The sequence below is a fragment of the Struthio camelus genome, chromosome 31 (genome assembly GCF_040807025.1).
Source record: "Struthio camelus isolate bStrCam1 chromosome 31, bStrCam1.hap1, whole genome shotgun sequence".
NCBI classification, from domain to species: domain Eukaryota; kingdom Metazoa; phylum Chordata; class Aves; order Struthioniformes; family Struthionidae; genus Struthio; species Struthio camelus.
In genome coordinates, this window is record NC_090972.1 from 3,279,496 (window position 1) to 3,301,964 (window position 22,469).

The 22,469-nt window shown below is 53.6% G+C and overlaps 1 protein-coding gene and 1 pseudogene across 1 annotated transcript; both read left to right on the forward strand.

The window, feature by feature from the left end:
* Positions 1 to 750: 750 nt before the first annotated feature.
* On the forward strand, positions 751 to 10,438 carry LOC138063007 (olfactory receptor 14A16-like; annotated as a pseudogene).
* A 10,636-nt stretch (positions 10,439 to 21,074) lies between these two features.
* LOC138063008 (olfactory receptor 12D1-like) lies at positions 21,075 to 22,043 on the forward strand. Its single transcript, XM_068922684.1, has one exon. The coding sequence runs from the start codon at positions 21,075 to 21,077 to the stop codon at positions 22,041 to 22,043; it is 969 nt and encodes a 322-aa protein (XP_068778785.1).
* The last annotated feature ends 426 nt before the right edge of the window (positions 22,044 to 22,469 follow it).

Sequence of the window (22,469 nt, forward strand, 5' to 3'; positions counted from 1 at the left end):
TAAATCAAAGAAGAGTTCTCTCATATGTTTTCTTCATTCCAGTTCCTAGCTGAATAAACTGTCTCTCTCCTAAAGCTGAAAGAATTATAGTAGCCTACTGGATCACATATAATACCCAGCTTTCCAAGAGGATTCATTCTGGTTGTTCAGTGGAGTCAGAAAGCCTTTCCATAGTACTCCCTGTCACCGAAACAATCACATTTCTTTCCAGCACAGGAAAAGTTCCGTCTCTCTGAAAACTCCCCTTGGGACCAAGCCTCTGAACCTTATGGGGCTTCCGTTGGGAAAACATCAAGGCATAGCATTTCAGGGACACAGAAAGCTAATGATGTTGTGGGGAGTTGAACTGATTAGTGACTCTTTTCTACAGCAAGCTCTCATAAGCAGGAGGAAGCTGTAGAATCAAAAAGACATTTATTGAACTCTTCAAGGTTAGAGCAGATAATTCTCAGGAAGACTAACAGTTTTAATGGGGAATTTGCCAAGAAGTTTTTTTACATCTCTCTGAAATGCCCAAGCGTCATAGAGTGAATAAGTATCCTGGCTTCATTTGACCGGATACAACTGCAGAGCTGAACCCTGCCTCTGCCTTAACATCTTTGGCTGCCTTTAGAGTCAATAAAGATGTTAAAATGCCTTTAAAAAAAAAAGAACAAACTTCTAAAGATGGAGATGGCAAACGATGATGATTTTGAAGGCCTCAAATATCTGTCTCACTGTCCCCTCTGCAAGCTGTGTTTGCCATGAGCAATGGCATCTGAAATCTGTGTAGAAGTGTCCATCTGCCTGATGGAAAACAGACAGAGGCGGGGGCTGGGGGTGCAGCAGAAGAGCCTGCAGGTGCTGTCAGAGTTCACTCAGACTGTGGTGGTGGTGGCCATGGCAGGAGTGTACTGCACTGGCAAGTCCCACTTCATGAACAGGCTGGCTTAGGAGAGGATGGGTGAGAGAGGTGGTGAGCTGCACAGGTCACAGCCCCGCGCAGCCAAGGTGCCTTGGTTTTCCCGCTTTGTGTCTAACACTGCTGAGCCCCTTGCATCCTCCCAGCAGGTTTCTCCCTGGCCTTCACCATGCAGTCCCACACCAAACATATCCGGATGTGGTGTGCTCCTCACCCTTGCCAGCCTGGACACACTCTGGTGCTGCTGGACACTGAAGGGCAAGGGGACGTGGAGAAGGTGTGGGGGAAGCAGAGCCTTCCTTCTGTGCCTACAGAGCACTTTGTGGAAGCTCTCAAAGGCCCAGGCATGTGGCTGGCCTCAAGGTGTTCTCGTTGCATGCACTAACATTTAGCAGTTGTACCAGGAAGAGAGAGAGGCTGTGGGGAAGGAGGCCAGTGTAGAGCCGAGCGGAGAAACTCTTTGGACTGAGGAAGTCCTGCCTGGCATCCTTCCGCCCTGCCTTGGCCTGTCAGAGCCCTCATTCTGCCTGGCCTCCTGGCTGTCTGCAGGCTACTGGAGGCAGTCTGTGGCTGGGCCCATGCTGGTTGGTGGGACACCGCCTCCTCCCAGCCCGTCTCCCTTTCAGTCGGGGTCTTTGATTTCTCAGCAGCCCTTAGGCTGGTGGGGCTTTTGATTTTGGGCAGGGAGCCCCAGGCTTTTGAACTGGAGCTGTCCCTGTGGTGCTGGCAGCCAGCGGGGCTAGGAAAAGGCTCATGGGGTTGACAAGTTGCCAAATTCCTCCGCGTTTTCTGGAAAACAGCAGCAGAACACTCAGAAAGGCATTCAGACTCGGTAAGGTATTGCTTCAAATGCCTGTTCTTGGAGCTACGACAGGAAGGACAAAATGAGGCCAGATAGTATTACATCACTTTAGATGCTGGGAACCCCAGCAGAGGATTGATGATAATTTCTTGACCCAGGTGGTGGAGACACCAACAAGGAGAGGTGCAATGCTAGACCTTGTATTAACAAACCAAGAAGGTTTGATTGGAGATGAGAAGGTTGGGGGCAGCCTTGGCTGCAGTGAGCATGAGATGGTGGAGTTCAGGATCCTACCAGGAGGAAGCAAGGCAATAAGTAAGATCACAACCCTGGACTTGAGGAGAGCTAACTTTGGCCTCTTGAGGGACCTACTTAGGGGAATCTCCTGGGGTAGGGCCCTAGAAGGAAGAGGGGTCCAGGAGAGCTGGTTCATATTCAAGCATCACCTCCTCCAGGCTCAAGATCGGTGCATCCCTCTGAGTAGGAAGTCGAGCAAAGCGGGCAGGAGACCTGCATGGATGAGCAAGGAGCTCCTGGCAAAACTCCAACAGCAGAAGGAAGTCTACAGAAAGTCGAAAAGGGGACAGGCCACTTGGGAGGAATACAGGGACATTGTCAGAGTGTGCAGGGATGCGACAAGGAAGGCCAAGGCCCATTTGGAATCAAATCTGGCAAGGGATGTCAAGGACAACAAGAAGGGCTTCTTCAAATACACCTATAGCAAAAGGAAGACTCGGGAAAATGTGGGCCCGCTGCTGAATGGGGCAGGTGCCCTGGTGATGAAGACTACAGAGAAGGCAGAGTTATTGAATGCTGCCTTTGCTTCAGTCTTGACTGCTAAGGCCAGCCCTCAGGAACTCCAGACCCTGGGGACAAGAGAGAAAGTCTGGAGAAAGGAAGACTCTCCCTTGGTGGAGGAGGATCGGGTTAGAGATCTTCTGTCCAAACTTGACACCCACAAGTCCATGGGTCCCGATGGGATGCATCCACGAGTGCTGAGAGAGCTGGCATTCTCCATCATCTCTGAAAGATCCTGGAGACCAGGAGAGGTGCCTGAGGCCTGGAAGAAAGCCAGTGTCACTCCAGTCTTCCAAAAGGGCAAGAAGGAGGAGCCAGGAAACTGCAGGCCTGTCAGCCTCACCTCCATCCCTGGAAAGGGGATGGAGCAGCTCGTCCTGGAGGTCATCACTAAGCATGTGGAGGACAAGAAGGTGATCAGGAGTAGTCAGCAGGGATTCACCAAAGGGAAATCATGCTTGACCAATCTGATAGCCTTCTAGGATGGAATGAGTGGCTGGGTAGATGAGGGGAGAGCAGCGGATGTTGTCTTCCTGGACTTCAGCAAGGCTTTTGACACTGTCTCCCATCACATCCTTGTAGGTAAGCTCAGGAAGTGTGGGCTAGACGAGTGGACAGTGAGGTGGATGGAGAACTGGCTGGATGGCCGAGCTCAGAGGGTTGTGGTGAATGGCGCAGAGTCAAGTTGGAGGCCCGTAGCTAGTGGTGTCCCCCAGGGGTCAGTCCTGGGTCCAGTCTTGTTCAGTGTATTCCTCAAGGACCTGGAGGAAGGGACAGAGTGCACCCTCAGCAAGTTTGCTGATGATACTAAACTGGGGGGACTGGCTGACACACCAGAAGGCTGTGCTGCCATTCAGGGGGACCTGGACAGGCTGGAGAGCTGGGCGGAGAGGAATCTCCTGAAATCCAACAAAGGCAAGGGCAGGGTCCTGCACTTGGGGAGGAATAACCCCATGCAGCAGTACAGGCTGGGGGTTGACCTGCTGGAAAGCAGCTCTGCCGAGAAGGACCTGGGAGTGCTGGTGGACAACAAGTTGACCATGAGGCAGCAATGTGTCCTTGTGGCCAAGAAGGCCAATGGGATCCTGGGGTGCATTAGGCAGAGGTCAGCCTCAGGTGGGGAGTTTGACTGGGGCGGTACACCTGTCAAACCATAACACAGGTGTCCTCAGGGAGGACAGAAACTTCCTGTGGAGCAGAAGGGCAAAAGCTCACTTGATCTTGAATTTTCAGTACAAATCCTTATGGGTTGCTCTCCAAGGGGTCGATGTGGTACTGCTCTCCCATCCCAGTCTCAGCTGGCCCCTGGGAGGGCAATCATGTGCAGCTGGGCCTGGGGCAGACATGGTGTTGCTCTGCTGGAGGGGGTAGAGCTGGTGACTCTCTCCTGTTTTGATGCAGTGCTGCTCCCATGCCTTGGCCCCAGTGGCCACTGAGTAGCCATTTCCCCCAGTCCCAACAGGTGAGGGGGTGCAGCACTGACCTCCTCTCTGTGCTGCACTGCATGCTCTGCCCTGGGGCAGCCAACCTCAGAGCTCCCATTCACTGGTCTGCTGCACCTTTCTCCATGTGGCAGGTCAGGGAGGAGGGATATGTCAGTGGAAATGGGCACCGCACAGGGAATCCCCTTCCCTGAGTGTCTGGAGAAAAGCTCATGAGTCCCGGTGGGCCGGCCAGCCCCCCACAGGTGCCTTGGAGCACTAATCAGCCTGGGGCCGGGGATTCTTTCTCAGCCCCCAGTGACATGAAGGCCCCAGAGTGAAGGAACAACTGGTCAACCAGCTTCAAGCTAGGCCTGGAAGATGCCGCAAAGGCTCTGGGGTTTGAGGGAGGCAGCTGGCTCATAGGGCTGTAGGCCTTCTTCTTAGGGCTTAGACTTCAGGCAGCAGATGAAGCTTTCTGCTTTGCAGTTATGGCTCAGGTTAGCCTCTCACCTCGCCCCTCATCTGCACAGGCTTGACCTCCAAGGGGAGGGGGTTTTGACTTCTTCTTGGCTGCCTTCATCTGAGCATTCCCTTACTGCTTTGGGAACTTGCTTCAAAAGATGCAGTTACTCTGTGTTTCAAGAATGTACTCGTCACTTCTGCTGTCCCATGAAACACAGCCAAAGCCCTTCCTTGGCCTTCTTCAGCACAGAGATGTGACTGCTAGGCGCTGCTGGGAGAGGACATCATTCCTTCTGAGCTTACAGTCAACGAGCTCCTTGGCAGTAGCAGCAGGCTGCTGCAGTTGTGCCTCTCCTGACTCAGGAGCGAACCCTGCTGGCAGAGAGGCTCCAGGCAAGGGGCAGGACAGAGCTGAGCACTCATGCTGGGGTTGCAGCCTATGTTAAGAAGGGGTCACTGGGCTCATCTGTCCGGACCTGCCAGTTAGGAAGAGCAGTGAACCCCTGGCCAGGCTCTGACACTCCTCAGGAACCGGAGATGAGGTGATGCTCCTGGTTCTCCACTGTGACTGCAGTGTCCCTGCCAGCAGTCAGCTCTGGAGGCTGTGTTTTGCGGAACAGTCTCATGTCTCTGCTGTTTGAGGGTCTCTCTTCCTTTGCTGAAAGCCAGCCCTTTGATGCATGGGACTCCCATTTCTTCAGGTGGCATCAGGAGAAAGCACTGTGGCCAATGTCCACAGCAGCAATGTGCAGAAAAGGCAGAGGCCGGAGTTGCCATCTGAAGAGTGAGGGCACAGGTAAGAGGAAATTCATCCTGAGCTGATGGTCGTGGATCCCAACGGGAGCCTGGGTGGGCAGGGACTGCGGAGGGGAGAGGTGATGGGGTCAAAGACACACAGTGAGAAAGATTTGTCACTGCTGTTAACATACCCTTGTGCATTCACACAGAGTCTCACACACTAGAGCCCAAAAACGTACACACCAGCGCACAAACAGACACACACAAGCGTACAAACGCAGACAAGGAAACACATGTGAGTGCGCTCACAACTGCATGCACTCACATGAAGACATGTTATCACATGCACAAATATACACACACAGGCACACACACTGATGCCCATGCAAAAAAAAAAAAAGGGTGCACATATGCACACGTGTATGCAGTCTTGTGCGCATGAACGTGCACAGACTCATGCACATGGAGGTGCCTGCATTTGCTCAAACACATGCAAGCCCTCCACATTGCGTGTGCAGACAGGCACATCCCCCCAGGCATGTGCCGAACTGTGCCTATGAGCGCAAGCATGTGTACTCATGGGCACACACACAGCTACACCTGCCAATCAGCTACACGTGCCTGCACTCATTGGCATGGGCAGAAGCACACTTGTGGGTGCCAATACACACGTGCAGCCAGATGTGATCTCACAGGAACGCAAACGTATGCTTGCATGCACACGTGCATGCAGGCATGCACAAATACACATCACAGCCAAAACAACAACATGCACGCACTCCACCACCACAGCTGCACTGTGAACACTGTTAGTGGATTCCCTCTTCCTCTTGTCAGGCAGGGGAGAAAGGAGAACCATCGGGGTTCGAGAGTGTAGGCCCGCGAGTGGAGAATGTGATGTGACATGCCACCCATTCCTGCAGTGCCCTGGGTGTAGGCAGGATGCCCCTTGCCTCCCTGCAGTTGTGGGATGCAGTCGCTGGTACAGAGGCACTAAGCCACCTGCGATGCCTTGGGGCATCTGTCCAGCACCCATCAAAAAGGACATGGCTTTCCTGGTCGTCCTGTGTTCTCCTTGCCAGCCACATGTGGTTGTGCTAGACATCCCCAGCCTCTGCCATGATGCTGGAAGACTATTTTTAGGCCATATAACATTGAGTTGCTGCCTTTGAATTAAATGAGGTGTCTGAAAAATAGGGACATACAGGTGACAAAAGGAGATCTAGCAAATAAAATGGAGGGAGGCGAGAGAGAGAGCTAGCTCTTCCTTCCGTCAGCTCCATAGTCCTGCACTTAAAGAGTAGTGACAGGTTTTGTTGTCCTAAATGTGAGCATCTCGTGTGATATCAGGCAGCCAAGGATATTCCCTTCCTGGCCTCCAGCTGATGCTGCAAAACGATGCGAGTCTCTCCTAACTGCTTCATCAGAGCTTGCAAACGCTTGCTCGCGTCTTGGACCACCCCTCAAGTGTCACCAGGCCTTTCTGTTGGCGCTCCTACTTTCCATCTCCATTGATTACACAGCCAGCTTGGACAAGGCGCTTGCATGCGCACCCCTATTTTGTGCTCAGGAGAACCAAAGGCAAGAGAGCTCCTGCCTGCTCTGTGTTCATGGTGTGCATGGGATGGAGCTGACTCCCCATCCAGCCTTTGGGCGTCTAACCTGAGATTACATGCCTAGGTTGACTCAGCTGAATCAGTAACCGAAGGATGGGTAAATGAACTCCCTTCTCGTCACTGTCAAGGCATCCTGTGCAGTTGTGTGACAGCAATAGAGAGACTTCCAGAGAGGGATAGATCCACTTCTCTTAGATGTCTCTCTCTTCTGGTAGGAAAAGTTGCACTGCTGGATTTAGTCTCTCTCCACAGTTTAGAAAGAGAACGTAGGTGATTACTTTAGCCTAGTTGAAAGTACATTCCCCAGGAGGGACCCTGCTGCCTTTCAGGAGCTGTCAGCCCTGGAGCCCCTGGGGACATCTCGAGAAAGCCGGTGGGGCAGAGAAAGTCACGCCTTTGGCGGTGCCTCTGCTGCTGAGCTGGACCAGGCTCCTGGGACTGGGAGAGCTCATGGTGACCTGGCAGGCTGTGCAGAGAGCTGCTCAGTCCAGGGGCAGCTCCTCTGCAAAGAGCAGCAGGGCTCGGGGCACCGCCTGCAGGTGCCCAGATGAGGTGAGCACCTCAGAGAGAAGTTAAGGGCAGTCTGGAGTGGGGGGACAGCTGAGAGCTCATTGGAGAGGAAATCTTCACCGCCCTTACCACAGTAAGTCTCTGGCTGCATGGCCAGGCAGCTGGGGTTCCTGGACGGGTCTTCAAAGTGGGCACATCCCATGGCCGATCCAATCTGTCAGGATGGCTCTCCCAGCTTCTCAGGGGTGCAGGAGAAGGAGGTGCTGCAGATCAGGGATTCCTTGCCCCACCATCAGAGGCACAAGGCATCACCGCTTCCTCCTCCTGGGGACAGCTTCAGGGATGGGAAGCCAGCATGTGCACGCATATCTGCATGGGGCTGCAATTCAGAGCAGTGTCCAGGCACTGCAGGGATGCTGTGTGTCTGGAGCAGTGATGCTGCTGCCTGCGAAGGGCAGCACTCAGCCTGCCCAGGAAACTCCTCCTGATGCTGTGGGGAGAAGCTCTGGGTGGAAGGAGTGACCGCCGGCAGGGCAAGTTCATTCTCCCATCCAGAGGGTGCCATGTGAGACTGGGCTGTTCACAGCTTGAGCTCACCGCCAGGACCTCTCCTGAGGGGCTCTTCCAAGAGGAAGGTCAAAGCAGGAGCTACCTCAAAGCTCCACCATTGGCAGAGGGGACCGGAGTGCTGCAGAACGGAGCGCACAGAGGGTGGCATGGGGTCTGTGAGGCCTGGCAGGGACAAGGCACAGGAACAGCTCCAGGCAGCAGAGCCACGGCCAGAGAGTCAGAGAAGACTGCTGACAGTGCAAGGGGGGCATGGGGCAACTCCCCTTTGGTCCTCTCAGTGCAGGCACCTTCCTCTGAGCAATCCCCTGTGTCTGCTCTCCCACCCAATAGAGCCCTCTGCCCTGAAGGCACGTGGTCTCTGGCCTCCTCTGCTGCCAGACCTCCAGAGGAGGAGAGGTGCTTCTCTCCGATGATCGGCCCGTTTCCCATTCCCCAACAACGGAGCTAAGAGCAACTGCCCTGTGATGTCATGGTCTGGGAGGTGGCATGCACCACTGGGTAAGGGAAAGGCTTTCCTGAGTACCCATCTGTCCATGTCGCCTTTCCTCTTTTGCCAGGAGTGTCACGGGATTAGTCCCCGTTTCTCCACCTGTCTGCTTTGCTCTTGTTCTGGCTCTTGGGCTTTCTGGGTATTGGGAGGAGTGGGATTCAGCTGAGGGTCAGACATGGACCCTGAGGGTCCTGCCATGGAGGAGCCTGTGTGCGAGCGAGGTGCCCAAGCTCCTTCCCATGCTCTGGGGCTCTGGGCAATGCACTGTGTAGGGCTGGGGAATGAGCTGATCTTCCCTTTAGGATACTCCGTCTTTAGGACACTTGACCGCCTCTCAGGGGTGTGCAGCTGCATGAACTGAATGCAGCTGAAATGAACACTACATGTCCTCAGCTAGAATGCAAGTGCTGGGGCTTTCATTGGGTGTCAGGACCCATATCACAGAGTCCTCGGGCTGATCATCTGTGTCAGGAGCCATGTCACGCCTTCTCCCTCACACCTCCATGTCTAGGCTGAGAAAGAGAGACAAGTTTGGAGAGCTGCACTTTGAAACCGGACTCTTGTGCTTTCATCACAGTCCAGGTTCTTTTTCAGAGTAGCCTCTGAGTGCAGTTGTCCTCCAGCTGAGAGAAATGCAAGCACAGGGCAGCTGGAAACCAATCTGATGGATGGAGCAGCTCTCCTGACTCTGCACTCAACCACAGCGAGTGCCTTTTCCTCGCTGCTCTCAGTAGTCTTCACCCTTCCAGCAATAGAAAGGAGGATGTCTACAACTTCAGAGAAAGTTTCCCAGGTGTGACGGAGGTATCTAAGAAAAATCTACCCAAATGGTTATAAAACCGTCCTGAAGCATTTCTGCTGCAGCCCACTGTCTCAGGAACTCTGTGCAAAGATACTACATAGCTCTTCTCCATTAAAGGTGTTCTTCATGTGACACAAAATGAGTGTCAGAGCTGAAGCACCTCTATTGCTATATAGCCATTGCTGGAGAGCAGGACTGACTCCTTTGGAGCCCGTGGGCAGAGGTCCCTGCTCCTCACAGCAAACTCCATCAGCACAAAATGGAGTTCAAGCAAGGGGGCTGATAGAAGGTCCTCCCAAGAAGGGGAAAGGAAAGGTGCATGTTTCTTTGGGGGGGTGGGGGAGCGAGTTCAAAGAGGGGAGCCCATGAAAAATGGCATGGGTTTGGCTCAGAGAAATCTTTCCTAACTCTTCATTGTCTTCTCCTCCACAGACAGTCCCCCGTGGCCAGAGGGAGGAAATGTCCAACAGCAGCTTCCTCACCGAGTTCCTCCTCCTGGCATTTGCAGACAAACGGGAACTGCAGCTCTTGCACTTCTCCCTCTTCCTGGGCATCTACCTGGCTGCCCTCTTGGGCAACATCCTCATCATCTCAGCCAGAGCCTGCAACCACCACCTCCACACCCCCATGTACTTCTTCCTTCTCAAGCTCTCCATCCTGGACTTTGGCTCCATCTCCACCACTGTCCCCACATCCATGGCCCATTCCCTCAGGGACACCAGGGCCATTTCCTACTCAGGATGTGCTGCCCAGGTCTTTTTTCTCTTCTTCTTCATTGGAGCAGAATATTTTCTTCTCACTCTCATGCCCTAGGACCGCTATATTGCCATCTGCAAAACCCCTGCACTATGGGAGCCTCCTGGGCAGCAGAGCTTGTGTCAAAATGGCCGCAGCTGCCTGGGGCAGTGGCTTTCTCTCTGCGGTGCTGCACACTGCAAACACATTTTCACTCCCACTCTGTGACGGTAATATTGTGGACCAGTTCTTCTGTGAAGTTCCCCAGCTCCTCCGGCTCTCCTGCTCTGACTCCTACCTCAGGCAAAGCTGCGGTTACTGTGGTTAGTGTCTGTGTAGCTTGTGGGGGTTCTGTGTTCGTTGTTCTGGCCTACGTGCAGATCTTGACGGCTGTGCTGAGGATTCCCTGTGAGCAGGGCCAGCACAAAGCCTTTTCCATGTGCCTCCCTCACCTGGCTGTGGTCTCCTTGTTTGTCAGCACGGGCATGTTTGCCTACCTGAAGCCCCCATCCATGTCCTGCCCAGCTCTGGATCTGGTGGTGGCCGTTCTGTACTCAGTGGTGCCTCCAGCAGTGAACCCTCTCATCTAGGGCATGAGGAACAAAGAGGTCAAAGAGGCACTGGTGAAATTGATTCACTGTATAGTATTTTACCAGTCATAAGCTGCCCTTCTCTCTTTGCAAATGGTTCCCAGTTTCTCTCACACTTCTCCAGAGGCATGAAGCTGCTCTGTCTGACCAGAGACCTTCTGTAAATGTGTCTGTCCCAACTCCACCCCGGCCTGGAGTTGGCCGCTGTGATAGCATCTCTGTAATAAACGGGGATCTTCTCAGAGCAGTGCCTGAAGGCTGGGCTCTTCTTACACTGGGAAGGGAGGCTGGAGAGCAGCAGGAGTTGCCTGAGGAGCCCCAACACTGGGACACTTGTGCTGGCCTGCGGAGTGGGGCTGGTTAGCAGGCAGCTGCACAGGGGGGTTGTTATCCTAGAGAGAAGAGCAGGGGGACAAGAGTGACTGTCCTCTGTTTCCTAGTGCCATTGCTGGCCTCAGGCATTAGGGCTGGTGGGGAGGCTAACACCGTGAACAGGATTGGAAGAGGTTTTGACCCCGGGGGGACACCGCTAGCTACTGGCCTCCAACCAGACTTTGTGCCACTGATCACAACCCTCTGAGCTCTGCTATACAGCCAGTTCTCAAGCCTCCTCACTGTCTGCTCCTCTAACCCGTACTTGCTCAGCTTGCCTATGAGGATGTTCTGGGAGACTGCGTCAAAAGCCTTCCTGGCAACATGCACTGCTCTCCCCTCCTCTAGCCAGCCTGTCAGGCCACCATAGAAGGTTATCAGGTTGGTTAAGCATGATTTCCCCTTGGTGAATCTGGGATGACTACTTCTGATCACCTTCTTGTCCTTCTGGCAGGGGATCTGGAGGCAGCCCAGAGAGCACATGGGCTCTCCAGGGACACCACATGCTGGGGGCGTGCAGTGGACGGAGCCTCTCAAAAGGAGAGAACAGTCGATGCGTAGTTGCAAAAGGTGAAGACCTGTCGCCTTGCACTGGTAAATTCCAGCTCTGATTGTTCACTCCAGGCCTCGTCTCGGCATCTGTATTGAGAGGGAAAAGCTAGCCTTGAGCAGCCTCTCTCTTGCACCAGATGTTTCCCCACTCCTGAATGTACCCTGCCCTGGGAATTGCCTTCATGGCAGGTCTGCGGGGCCATGTGTGGGGCAGCAGGGCTGGGGGCAGACTGGAGCCATGCCACTCCTCACTGCTCCCTTTGTGGGGGCAGCTGCTCTGCACCGAGCAGGAACTGGGTCTCCAGGCACCACATGTCCTGCGAAGCGCATTAAGATGAGCAGCATTAGGGCAAGGGCTGTGGGGGGCTCGAGAGCTGCTTGGGAGCTCATTGGGGAAGGCCTCCTGGCACTGGTGTCATGGCCCAGCCTCACTACGGCAGCTGGCAGAGCATGTCCTGAGGCCGCACCACATCCTGATGGTCCCTGGCACTGTAGGCCCGGCTCATCCCCTCTGTGGAAGACCTCGGCCATAGCCATTTCCCACCCTTGTCCCAGGCCCGAGGAGTTAGTGATCCGTGTAACAGTTAACCTGAGCAGGCACAGGCATGTGCTGTGCTGTGCCGTACTTTGCTGCACGTATAGCTTGGCCCTCAAGCCTGTGCTGTGCTGCACATATCCCTTGGCTGCAGGATAAGCTTTCCTGGCTAATTAGAACACCTGCCTGTAGACAGCTCCCGTTTGCTATCAGCGATTATATCATCTGTGTGTCCTTGTCTTTATCTTAAGAGAAGGAGCAAGTTCTCATGCAAACCTCCTTTGGACGCTAGAAATGATGAATAGAATTGTTTCCTTCCAAGAAAATCCTGTAAGAGCTCTAAAGACCTCTCCTCAGATGGGATCTGCACTGTGTGCTGTGCTATGCCATGCCCTGATTGGAGGTCCATCTGATGCTGCACAACTCGGGGTTCCCTGCCTGCTTTGCTGGACTTCTTCCTCAGAGGGATGCACCTGTTTTGAGCCTGGAGGAAGTGACGCTTGAATATTAACCAGCTCATAGCCTGGAAGAAGTGACGCTTGAATATTAACCAGGAGGCCAGAGACCACGTGCCTTCAGGGCAGAGGGCTCTATTGGGTGGGAGAGCAGACACAGGGGATTGCTCAGAGGAAGGTGCCTGCACTGAGAGGACCAAAGGGGAGTTGCCCCATGCCCCCCTTGCACTGTCAGCAGTCTTCTCTGACTCTCTGGCCGTGGCTCTGCTGCCTGGAGCTGTTCCTGTGCCTTGTCCCTGCCAGGCCTCACAGACCCCATGCCACCCTCTGTGCGCTCCGTTCTGCAGCACTCCGGTCCCCTCTGCCAATGGTGGAGCTTTGAGGTAGCTCCTGCTTTGACCTTCCTCTTGGAAGAGCCCCTCAGGAGAGGTCCTGGCGGTGAGCTCAAGCTGTGAACAGCCCAGTCTCACATGGCACCCTCTGGATGGGAGAATGAACTTGCCCTGCCGGCGGTCACTCCTTCCACCCAGAGCTTCTCCCCACAGCATCAGGAGGAGTTTCCTGGGCAGGCTGAGTGCTGCCCTTCGCAGGCAGCAGCATCACTGCTCCAGACACACAGCATCCCTGCAGTGCCTGGACACTGCTCTGAATTGCAGCCCCATGCAGATATGCGTGCACATGCTGGCTTCCCATCCCTGAAGCTGTCCCCAGGAGGAGGAAGCGGTGATGCCTTGTGCCTCTGATGGTGGGGCAAGGAATCCCTGATCTGCAGCACCTCCTTCTCCTGCACCCCTGAGAAGCTGGGAGAGCCATCCTGACAGATTGGATCGGCCATGGGATGTGCCCACTTTGAAGACCCGTCCAGGAACCCCAGCTGCCTGGCCATGCAGCCAGAGACTTACTGTGGTAAGGGCGGTGAAGATTTCCTCTCCAATGAGCTCTCAGCTGTCCCCCCACTCCAGACTGCCCTTAACTTCTCTCTGAGGTGCTCACCTCATCTGGGCACCTGCAGGCGGTGCCCCGAGCCCTGCTGCCCTTTGCAGAGGAGCTGCCCCTGGACTGAGCAGCTCTCTGCACAGCCTGCCAGGTCACCATGAGCTCTCCCAGTCCCAGGAGCCTGGTCCAGCTCAGCAGCAGAGGCACCGCCAAAGGCGTGACTTTCTCTGCCCCACAGGCTTTCTCGAGATGTCCCCAGGGGCTCCAGGGCTGACAGCTCCTGAAAGGCAGCAGGGTCCCTCCTGGGGAATGTACTTTCAACTAGGCTAAAGTAATCACCTACGTTCTCTTTCTAAACTGTGGAGAGAGACTAAATCCAGCAGTGCAACTTTTCCTACCGGAAGAGAGAGACATCTAAGAGAAGTGGATCTATCCCTCTCTGGAAGTCTCTCTATTGCTGTCACACAACTGCACAGGATGCCTTGACAGTGACGAGAAGGGAGTTCATTTACCCATCCTTCGGTTACTGATTCAGCTGAGTCAACCTAGGCATGTAATCTCAGGTTAGACGCCCAAAGGCTGGATGGGGAGTCAGCTCCATCCCATGCACACCATGAACACAGAGCAGGCAGGAGCTCTCTTGCCTTTGGTTCTCCTGAGCACAAAATAGGGGTGCGCATGCAAGCGCCTTGCCAAGCTGGCTGTGTAATCAATGGAGATGGAAAGTAGGAGCGCCAACAGAAAGGCCTGGTGACACTTGAGGGGTGGTCCAAGACGCGAGCAAGCGTTTGCAAGCTCTGATGAAGCAGTTAGGAGAGACTCGCATCGTTTTGCAGCATCAGCTGGAGGCCAGGAAGGGAATATCCTTGGCTGCCTGATATCACACGAGATGCTCACATTTAGGACAACAAAACCTGTCACTACTCTTTAAGTGCAGGACTATGGAGCTGACGGAAGGAAGAGCTAGCTCTCTCTCTCGCCTCCCTCCATTTTATTTGCTAGATCTCCTTTTGTCACTTGTATGTCCCTATTTTTCAGACACCTCATTTAATTCAAAGGCAGCAACTCAATGTTATATGGCCTAAAAATAGTCTTCCAGCATCATGGCAGAGGCTGGGGATGTCTAGCACAACCACATGTGGCTGGCAAGGAGAACACAGGACGACCAGGAAAGCCATGTCCTTTTTGATGGGTGCTGGACAGATGCCCCAAGGCATCGCAGGTGGCTTAGTGCCTCTGTACCAGCGACTGCATCCCACAACTGCAGGGAGGCAAGGGGCATCCTGCCTACACCCAGGGCACTGCAGGAATGGGTGGCATGTCACATCACATTCTCCACTCGCGGGCCTACACTCTCGAACCCAGATGGTTCTCCTTTCTCCCCTGCCTGACAAGAGGAAGAGGGAATCCACTAACAGTGTTCACAGTGCAGCTGTGGTGGTGGAGTGCGTGCATGTTGTTGTTTTGGCTGTGATGTGTATTTGTGCATGCCTGCATGCACGTGTGCATGCAAGCATACGTTTGCGTTCCTGTGAGATCACATCTGGCTGCACGTGTGTATTGGCACCCACAAGTGTGCTTCTGCCCATGCCAATGAGTGCAGGCACGTGTAGCTGATTGGCAGGTGTAGCTGTGTGTGTGCCCATGAGTACACATGCTTGCGCTCATAGGCACAGTTCGGCACATGCCTGGGGGGATGTGCCTGTCTGCACACGCAATGTGGAGGGCTTGCATGTGTTTGAGCAAATGCAGGCACCTCCATGTGCATGAGTCTGTGCACGTTCATGCGCACAAGACTGCATACACGTGTGCATATGTGCACCCTTTTTTTTTTTTTGCATGGGCATCAGTGTGTGTGCCTGTGTGTGTATATTTGTGCATGTGATAACATGTCTTCATGTGAGTGCATGCAGTTGTGAGCGCACTCACATGTGTTTCCTTGTCTGCGTTTGTACGCTTGTGTGTGTCTGTTTGTGCGCTGGTGTGTACGTTTTTGGGCTCTAGTGTGTGAGACTCTGTGTGAATGCACAAGGGTATGTTAACAGCAGTGACAAATCTTTCTCACTGTGTGTCTTTGACCCCATCACCTCTCCCCTCCGCAGTCCCTGCCCACCCAGGCTCCCGTTGGGATCCACGACCATCAGCTCAGGATGAATTTCCTCTTACCTGTGCCCTCACTCTTCAGATGGCAACTCCGGCCTCTGCCTTTTCTGCACATTGCTGCTGTGGACATTGGCCACAGTGCTTTCTCCTGATGCCACCTGAAGAAATGGGAGTCCCATGCATCAAAGGGCTGGCTTTCAGCAAAGGAAGAGAGACCCTCAAACAGCAGAGACATGAGACTGTTCCGCAAAACACAGCCTCCAGAGCTGACTGCTGGCAGGGACACTGCACCAGGAGCATCACCTCATCTCCGGTTCCTGAGGAGTGTCAGAGCCTGGCCAGGGGTTCACTGCTCTTCCTAACTGGCAGGTCCGGACAGATGAGCCCAGTGACCCCTTCTTAACATAGGCTGCAACCCCAGCATGAGTGCTCAGCTCTGTCCTGCCCCTTGCCTGGAGCCTCTCTGCCAGCAGGGTTCGCTCCTGAGTCAGGAGAGGCACAACTGCAGCAGCCTGCTGCTACTGCCAAGGAGCTCGTTGACTGTAAGCTCAGAAGGAATGATGTCCTCTCCCAGCAGCGCCTAGCAGTCACATCTCTGTGCTGAAGAAGGCCAAGGAAGGGCTTTGGCTGTGTTTCATGGGACAGCAGAAGTGACGAGTACATTCTTGAAACACAGAGTAACTGCATCTTTTGAAGCAAGTTCCCAAAGCAGTAAGGGAATGCTCAGATGAAGGCAGCCAAGAAGAAGTCAAAACCCCCTCCCCTTGGAGGTCAAGCCTGTGCAGATGAGGGGCGAGGTGAGAGGCTAACCTGAGCCATAACTGCAAAGCAGAAAGCTTCATCTGCTGCCTGAAGTCTAAGCCCTAAGAAGAAGGCCTACAGCCCTATGAGCCAGCTGCCTCCCTCAAACCCCAGAGCCTTTGCGGCATCTTCCAGGCCTAGCTTGAAGCTGGTTGACCAGTTGTTCCTTCACTCTGGGGCCTTCATGTCACTGGGGGCTGAGAAAGAATCCCCGGCCCCAGGCTGATTAGTGCTCCAAGGCACCTGTGGGGGGCTGGCCGGCCCACTGGGACTCATGAGCTTTTCTCCAGACACTCAGGGAAGGGGATTCCCTGTGCGGTGCCCATTTCCACTGACATATCCCTCCTCCCTGACCTGCCACATGGAGAAAGGTGCAGCAGACCAGTGAATGGGAGCTCTGAGGTTGGCTGCCCCAGGGCAGAGCATGCAGTGCAGCACAGAGAGGAGGTCAGTGCTGCACCCCCTCACCTGTTGGGACTGGGGGAAATGGCTACTCAGTGGCCACTGGGGCCAAGGCATGGGAGCAGCACTGCATCAAAACAGGAGAGAGTCACCAGCTCTACCCCCTCCAGCAGAGCAACACCATGTCTGCCCCAGGCCCAGCTGCACATGATTGCCCTCCCAGGGGCCAGCTGAGACTGGGATGGGAGAGCAGTACCACATCGACCCCTTGGAGAGCAACCCATAAGGATTTGTACTGAAAATTCAAGATCAAGTGAGCTTTTGCCCTTCTGCTCCACGGGAAGTTTCTGTCCTCCCTGAGGACACCTGTGTTATGGTTTGACAGGTGTACCGCCCCAGTCAAACTCCCCACCTGAGGCTGACCTCTGCCTAATGCACCCCAGGATCCCATTGGCCTTCTTGGCCACAAGGACACATTGCTGCCTCATGGTCAACTTGTTGTCCACCAGCACTCCCAGGTCCTTCTCGGCAGAGCTGCTTTCCAGCAGGTCAACCCCCAGCCTGTACTGCTGCATGGGGTTATTCCTCCCCAAGTGCAGGACCCTGCCCTTGCCTTTGTTGGATTTCAGGAGGTTCCTCTCTGCCCATCTCTCCAGCCTGTCCAGGTCCCCCTGAATGGCAGCACAGCCTTCTGGTGTGTCAGCCAGTCCCCCCAGTTTAGTATCATCAGCAAACTTGCTGAGGGTGCACTCTGTCCCTTCCTCCAGGTCATTGATGAATATATTGAACAAGACTGGACCCAGGACTGACCCCTGGGGGACACCACTAGCCACAGGCCTCCAACTTGACTCTGCGCCATTCACCACAACCCTCTGAGCTCGGCCATCCAGCCAGTTCTCCATCCACCTCACTGTCCACTCGTCTAGCCCACACTTCCTGAGCTTACCTACAAGGATGTGATGGGAGACTGTGTCAAAAGCCTTGCTGAAATCCAGGAAGACAACATCCGCTGCTCTCCCCTCATCTACCCAGCCACTCATTCCATCCTAGAAGGCTATCAGATTGGTCAAGCATGATTTCCCTTTGGTGAATCCCTGCTGACTACTCCTGATCACCTTCTTGTCCTCCACATGCTTAGTGATGACCTCCAGGACAAGCTGTTCCATCCCCTTTCCAGGGATGGAGGTGAGGCTGACAGGCCTGCAGTTTCCTGGCTCCTCCTTCTTGCCCTTTTGGAAGACTGGAGTGACACTGGCTTTCTTCCAGGCCTCAGGCACCTCTCCTGGTCTCCAGGATCTTTCAGAGATGATGGAGAATGCCAGCTCTCTCAGCACTCGTGGATGCATCCCATCGGGACCCATGGACTTGTGGGTGTCAAGTTTGCACAAATGACCTCTAACCCGATCCTCCTCCACCAAGGGAGAGTCTTCCTTTCTCCAGACTTTCTCTCTTGTCCCCAGGGTCTGGAGTTCCTGAGGGCTGGCCTTAGCAGTCAAGACTGAAGAAAGGCAGCATTCAATAACTCTGCCTTCTCTGTAGTCTTCGTCACCAGGGCACCTGCCCCATTCAGCAGCGGGCCCACATTTTCCCGAGTCTTCCTTTTGCTATAGGTGTATTTGTAGAAGCCCTTCTTGTTGTCCTTGACATCCCTTGCCAGATTTGATTCCAAATGGGCCTTGGCCTTCCTTGTCGCATCCCTGCACACTCTGACAATGTCCCTGTATTCCTCCCAAGTGGCCTGTCCCCTTTTCGACTTTCTGTAGACTTCCTTCTGCTGTTGGAGTTTTGCCAGGAGCTCCTTGCTCATCCATGCAGGTCTCCTGCCCGCTTTGCTCGACTTCCTACTCAGAGGGATGCACCGATCTTGAGCCTGGAGGAGGTGATGCTTGAATATTAAGCAGCTCTCCTGGACCCCTCTTCCTTCTAGGGCTCTACCCCAGGAGATTCCCCTAAGTAGGTCCCTCAAGAGGCCAAAGTTAGCTCTCCTCAAGTCCAGTGTTGCCATCCTACTCATTGCCCTGCTCCCTCCTCGTAGGATCCTGAACTCCACCATCTCATGCTCACTGCAGCCAAGGCTGCCCCCAACCTTCTCATCTCCAATCAAACCTTCTTGGTTCGTTAGTACAAGGTCTAGCATTGCACCTCTCCTTGTTGGTGTCTCCACCACCTGGGTCAAGAAATTATCATCAATCCTCTGCTGGGGTTCCCAGCATCTAAAGTGATGTAATACTATCTGGCCTCATTTTGTCCTTCCTGTCGTAGCTCCAAGAACAGGCATTTGAAGCAATACCTTACCGAGTCTGAATGCCTTTCTGAGTGTTCTGCTGCTGTTTTCCAGAAAACGCGGAGGAATTTGGCAACTTGTCAACCCCATGAGCCTTTTCCTAGCCCCGCTGGCTGCCAGCACCACAGGGACAGCTCCAGTTCAAAAGCCTGGGGCTCCCTGCCCAAAATCAAAAGCCCCACCAGCCTAAGGGCTGCTGAGAAATCAAAGACCCCGACTGAAAGGGAGACGGGCTGGGAGGAGGCGGTGTCCCACCAACCAGCATGGGCCCAGCCACAGACTGCCTCCAGTAGCCTGCAGACAGCCAGGAGGCCAGGCAGAATGAGGGCTCTGACAGGCCAAGGCAGGGCGGAAGGATGCCAGGCAGGACTTCCTCAGTCCAAAGAGTTTCTCCGCTCGGCTCTACACTGGCCTCCTTCCCCACAGCCTCTCTCTCTTCCTGGTACAACTGCTAAATGTTAGTGCATGCAACGAGAACACCTTGAGGCCAGCCACATGCCTGGGCCTTTGAGAGCTTCCACAAAGTGCTCTGTAGGCACAGAAGGAAGGCTCTGCTTCCCCCACACCTTCTCCACGTCCCCTTGCCCTTCAGTGTCCAGCAGCACCAGAGTGTGTCCAGGCTGGCAAGGGTGAGGAGCACACCACATCCGGATATGTTTGGTGTGGGACTGCATGGTGAAGGCCAGGGAGAAACCTGCTGGGAGGATGCAAGGGGCTCAGCAGTGTTAGACACAAAGCGGGAAAACCAAGGCACCTTGGCTGCGCGGGGCTGTGACCTGTGCAGCTCACCACCTCTCTCACCCATCCTCTCCTAAGCCAGCCTGTTCATGAAGTGGGACTTGCCAGTGCAGTACACTCCTGCCATGGCCACCACCACCACAGTCTGAGTGAACTCTGACAGCACCTGCAGGCTCTTCTGCTGCACCCCCAGCCCCCGCCTCTGTCTGTTTTCCATCAGGCAGATGGACACTTCTACACAGATTTCAGATGCCATTGCTCATGGCAAACACAGCTTGCAGAGGGGACAGTGAGACAGGTATTTGAGGCCTTCAAAATCATCATAGTTTGCCATCTCCATCTTTAGAAGTTTGTTCTTTTTTTTTTAAAGGCATTTTAACATCTTTATTGACTCTAAAGGCAGCCAAAGATGTTAAGGCAGAGGCAGGGTTCAGCTCTGCAGTTGTATCCGGTCAAATGAAGCCAGGATACTTATTCACTCTATGACGCTTGGGCATTTCAGAGAGATGTAAAAAAACTTCTTGGCAAATTCCCCATTAAAACTGTTAGTCTTCCTGAGAATTATCTGCTCTAACCTTGAAGAGTTCAATAAATGTCTTTTTGATTCTACAGCTTCCTCCTGCTTATGAGAGCTTGCTGTAGAAAAGAGTCACTAATCAGTTCAACTCCCCACAACATCATTAGCTTTCTGTGTCCCTGAAATGCTATGCCTTGATGTTTTCCCAACGGAAGCCCCATAAGGTTCAGAGGCTTGGTCCCAAGGGGAGTTTTCAGAGAGACGGAACTTTTCCTGTGCTGGAAAGAAATGTGATTGTTTCGGTGACAGGGAGTACTATGGAAAGGCTTTCTGACTCCACTGAACAACCAGAATGAATCCTCTTGGAAAGCTGGGTATTATATGTGATCCAGTAGGCTACTATAATTCTTTCAGCTTTAGGAGAGAGACAGTTTATTCAGCTAGGAACTGGAATGAAGAAAACATATGAGAGAACCCTTCTTTGATTTAAAAAAGGAAAACCTGCAGGATTTCAGAGTGATCTTCACGTAAACATTAGGTAACCTACCTTCTTTCCTCCCTCCTTCCCTCCCTCCCTCTCTTCCTTCCTTCCTTCCGTCCTTCCTCCATCCTGCCCTCCCTCCCTGCCTCATAATTTTCTTTTCTCGCTGTTCTCAAACACGCCGTTCCTTTCAGTAAGCTGGTACACAGGCGGCAGTTCTGGCGTCAGTACTGGCCATCTAGGTTACAACAGTTTCCAGTGTTGGCTGAAATAGCTGGGGTGGGAAATCAAGGCATTCTTTCATGTCACTTTCCAGACTCAGCAGCTGATCTTTTCCATTCATGCGGCAGCATCAGCTGAGGATGCACCTTACGGAAGAGGACTCTGGGGAATGGAAATAGCAGCTCAGGACAGAAAGAGAGGACGTTTCTGCTAAGTTATTCTCTCTTTCCCGGCGGGGATGGATAACCAGACCGAGGTGAGGAAGTTCATCCTCCTCGGTCTGAGCAATCTTCAAGGGCTGCAGCAATTCCTGTTCATGCTATTCTTACTGCTCTACCTGTCTAGCCTGCTGGGGAATACGGCAATCATGATTGTGGTGATATGTGAAGCCCGGCTACATACCCCCATGTACTTTCTCCTCTGCAACCTCTCCTGCCTGGATATCTTCTACTCCACAGTTACTGTGCCCAAGATGCTGGCTGGGCTCCTCTCGGGGCACCAGGGTATTTCTTACCCTGGCTGCCTCAGCCAGCTCCACTTCTTCCACTTCCTGGGCAGCAGCGAAGCTTTGCTCCTGGCTGTCATGGCCTATGACCGCTATGTGGCCATCTGCAGCCCCCTGCGCTACACCCTGATCATGAGCCCGCGGGCCTGCCTGCTGCTGGCTGCAGCCGCTTGGGCTACTGGCTTCCTCCATGCTCTGATGCACACACTCATGACCTCCCAGCTCCATTTCTGTGGCCCCAACCACATCCACCACTACTTCTGCGACATCAAGCCCCTGGTGAGACTGGCCTGCAATAGCAACCAGATCAACCTGAGCCTGCTCAGCATCGTCACGGGGAGTATTGGGATAGGCCCCTTTGTCTTCACGCTCTTTTCTTACCTGTACATTTTTTCCTTCCTCCGGCTGAAAGTCCAGTCCAAGGAGGGAAGGAGGAAATCCTTGTCCACTTGCATCTCCCATCTCACAGTAGTGGCCTTACTCTATGTCCCTGTTATTTTTAACTACGTGCCACCTTCCTCACGGAATGCACCCAGGCGGGACATGATAGCCACCCTTATGTATAATGTTGTCACATCCGTCCTCAATCCTTTGGTCTACACCCTGAGGAACGTGGAGGTGAAACGTGCTCTAAAGAGAAGACTTTTCTCCAGAGAGTTACTAGTACAGAAAATGTTCTGCCTTGCAGCTTGTGTGGGGTAGTAGGCAACGGGCAATGCAATCAGAGGAGCTTTTGGCTCAAGAATGTGTTGTGCAGAAATGTGCTTCTCACTGCCAACAGCCTGGGTCCCTTCAGAAATACCCTACCTACTGCATATGGCCTCAGCTCTCCTATCCTGGGCAATATCTTGTGCGTAAAGATGAACATATGTTGGTGGAACAGCCACTCCTATTCATCCAGTTGGAAAAGAGAAGCAGCTCCAGAGAATGATACTTCAATAAAAACATCTTCCTTCGACTTATTTACCTTCTAACATCACTTGATACTTTTCTTTTTTTCTTTTTTTTTTCTTTCTTTTAGGCAGCTGAATCCCACCCGCAGTCAGAGCTGTCAAGAGAAGCCAGGCCATGACTCATCTTATCCTAAAGCCGATAGGCAAGGAGGGATTCAGTTGTTGCCGTGTGATT

Coding starts and splice junctions, on each gene's coding strand:
- LOC138063008 (XM_068922684.1), top strand. CDS start 21,075: ATGGATAACCAGACCGAGGTGAGGAAGTTCATCCTCCTCGGTCTGAGC.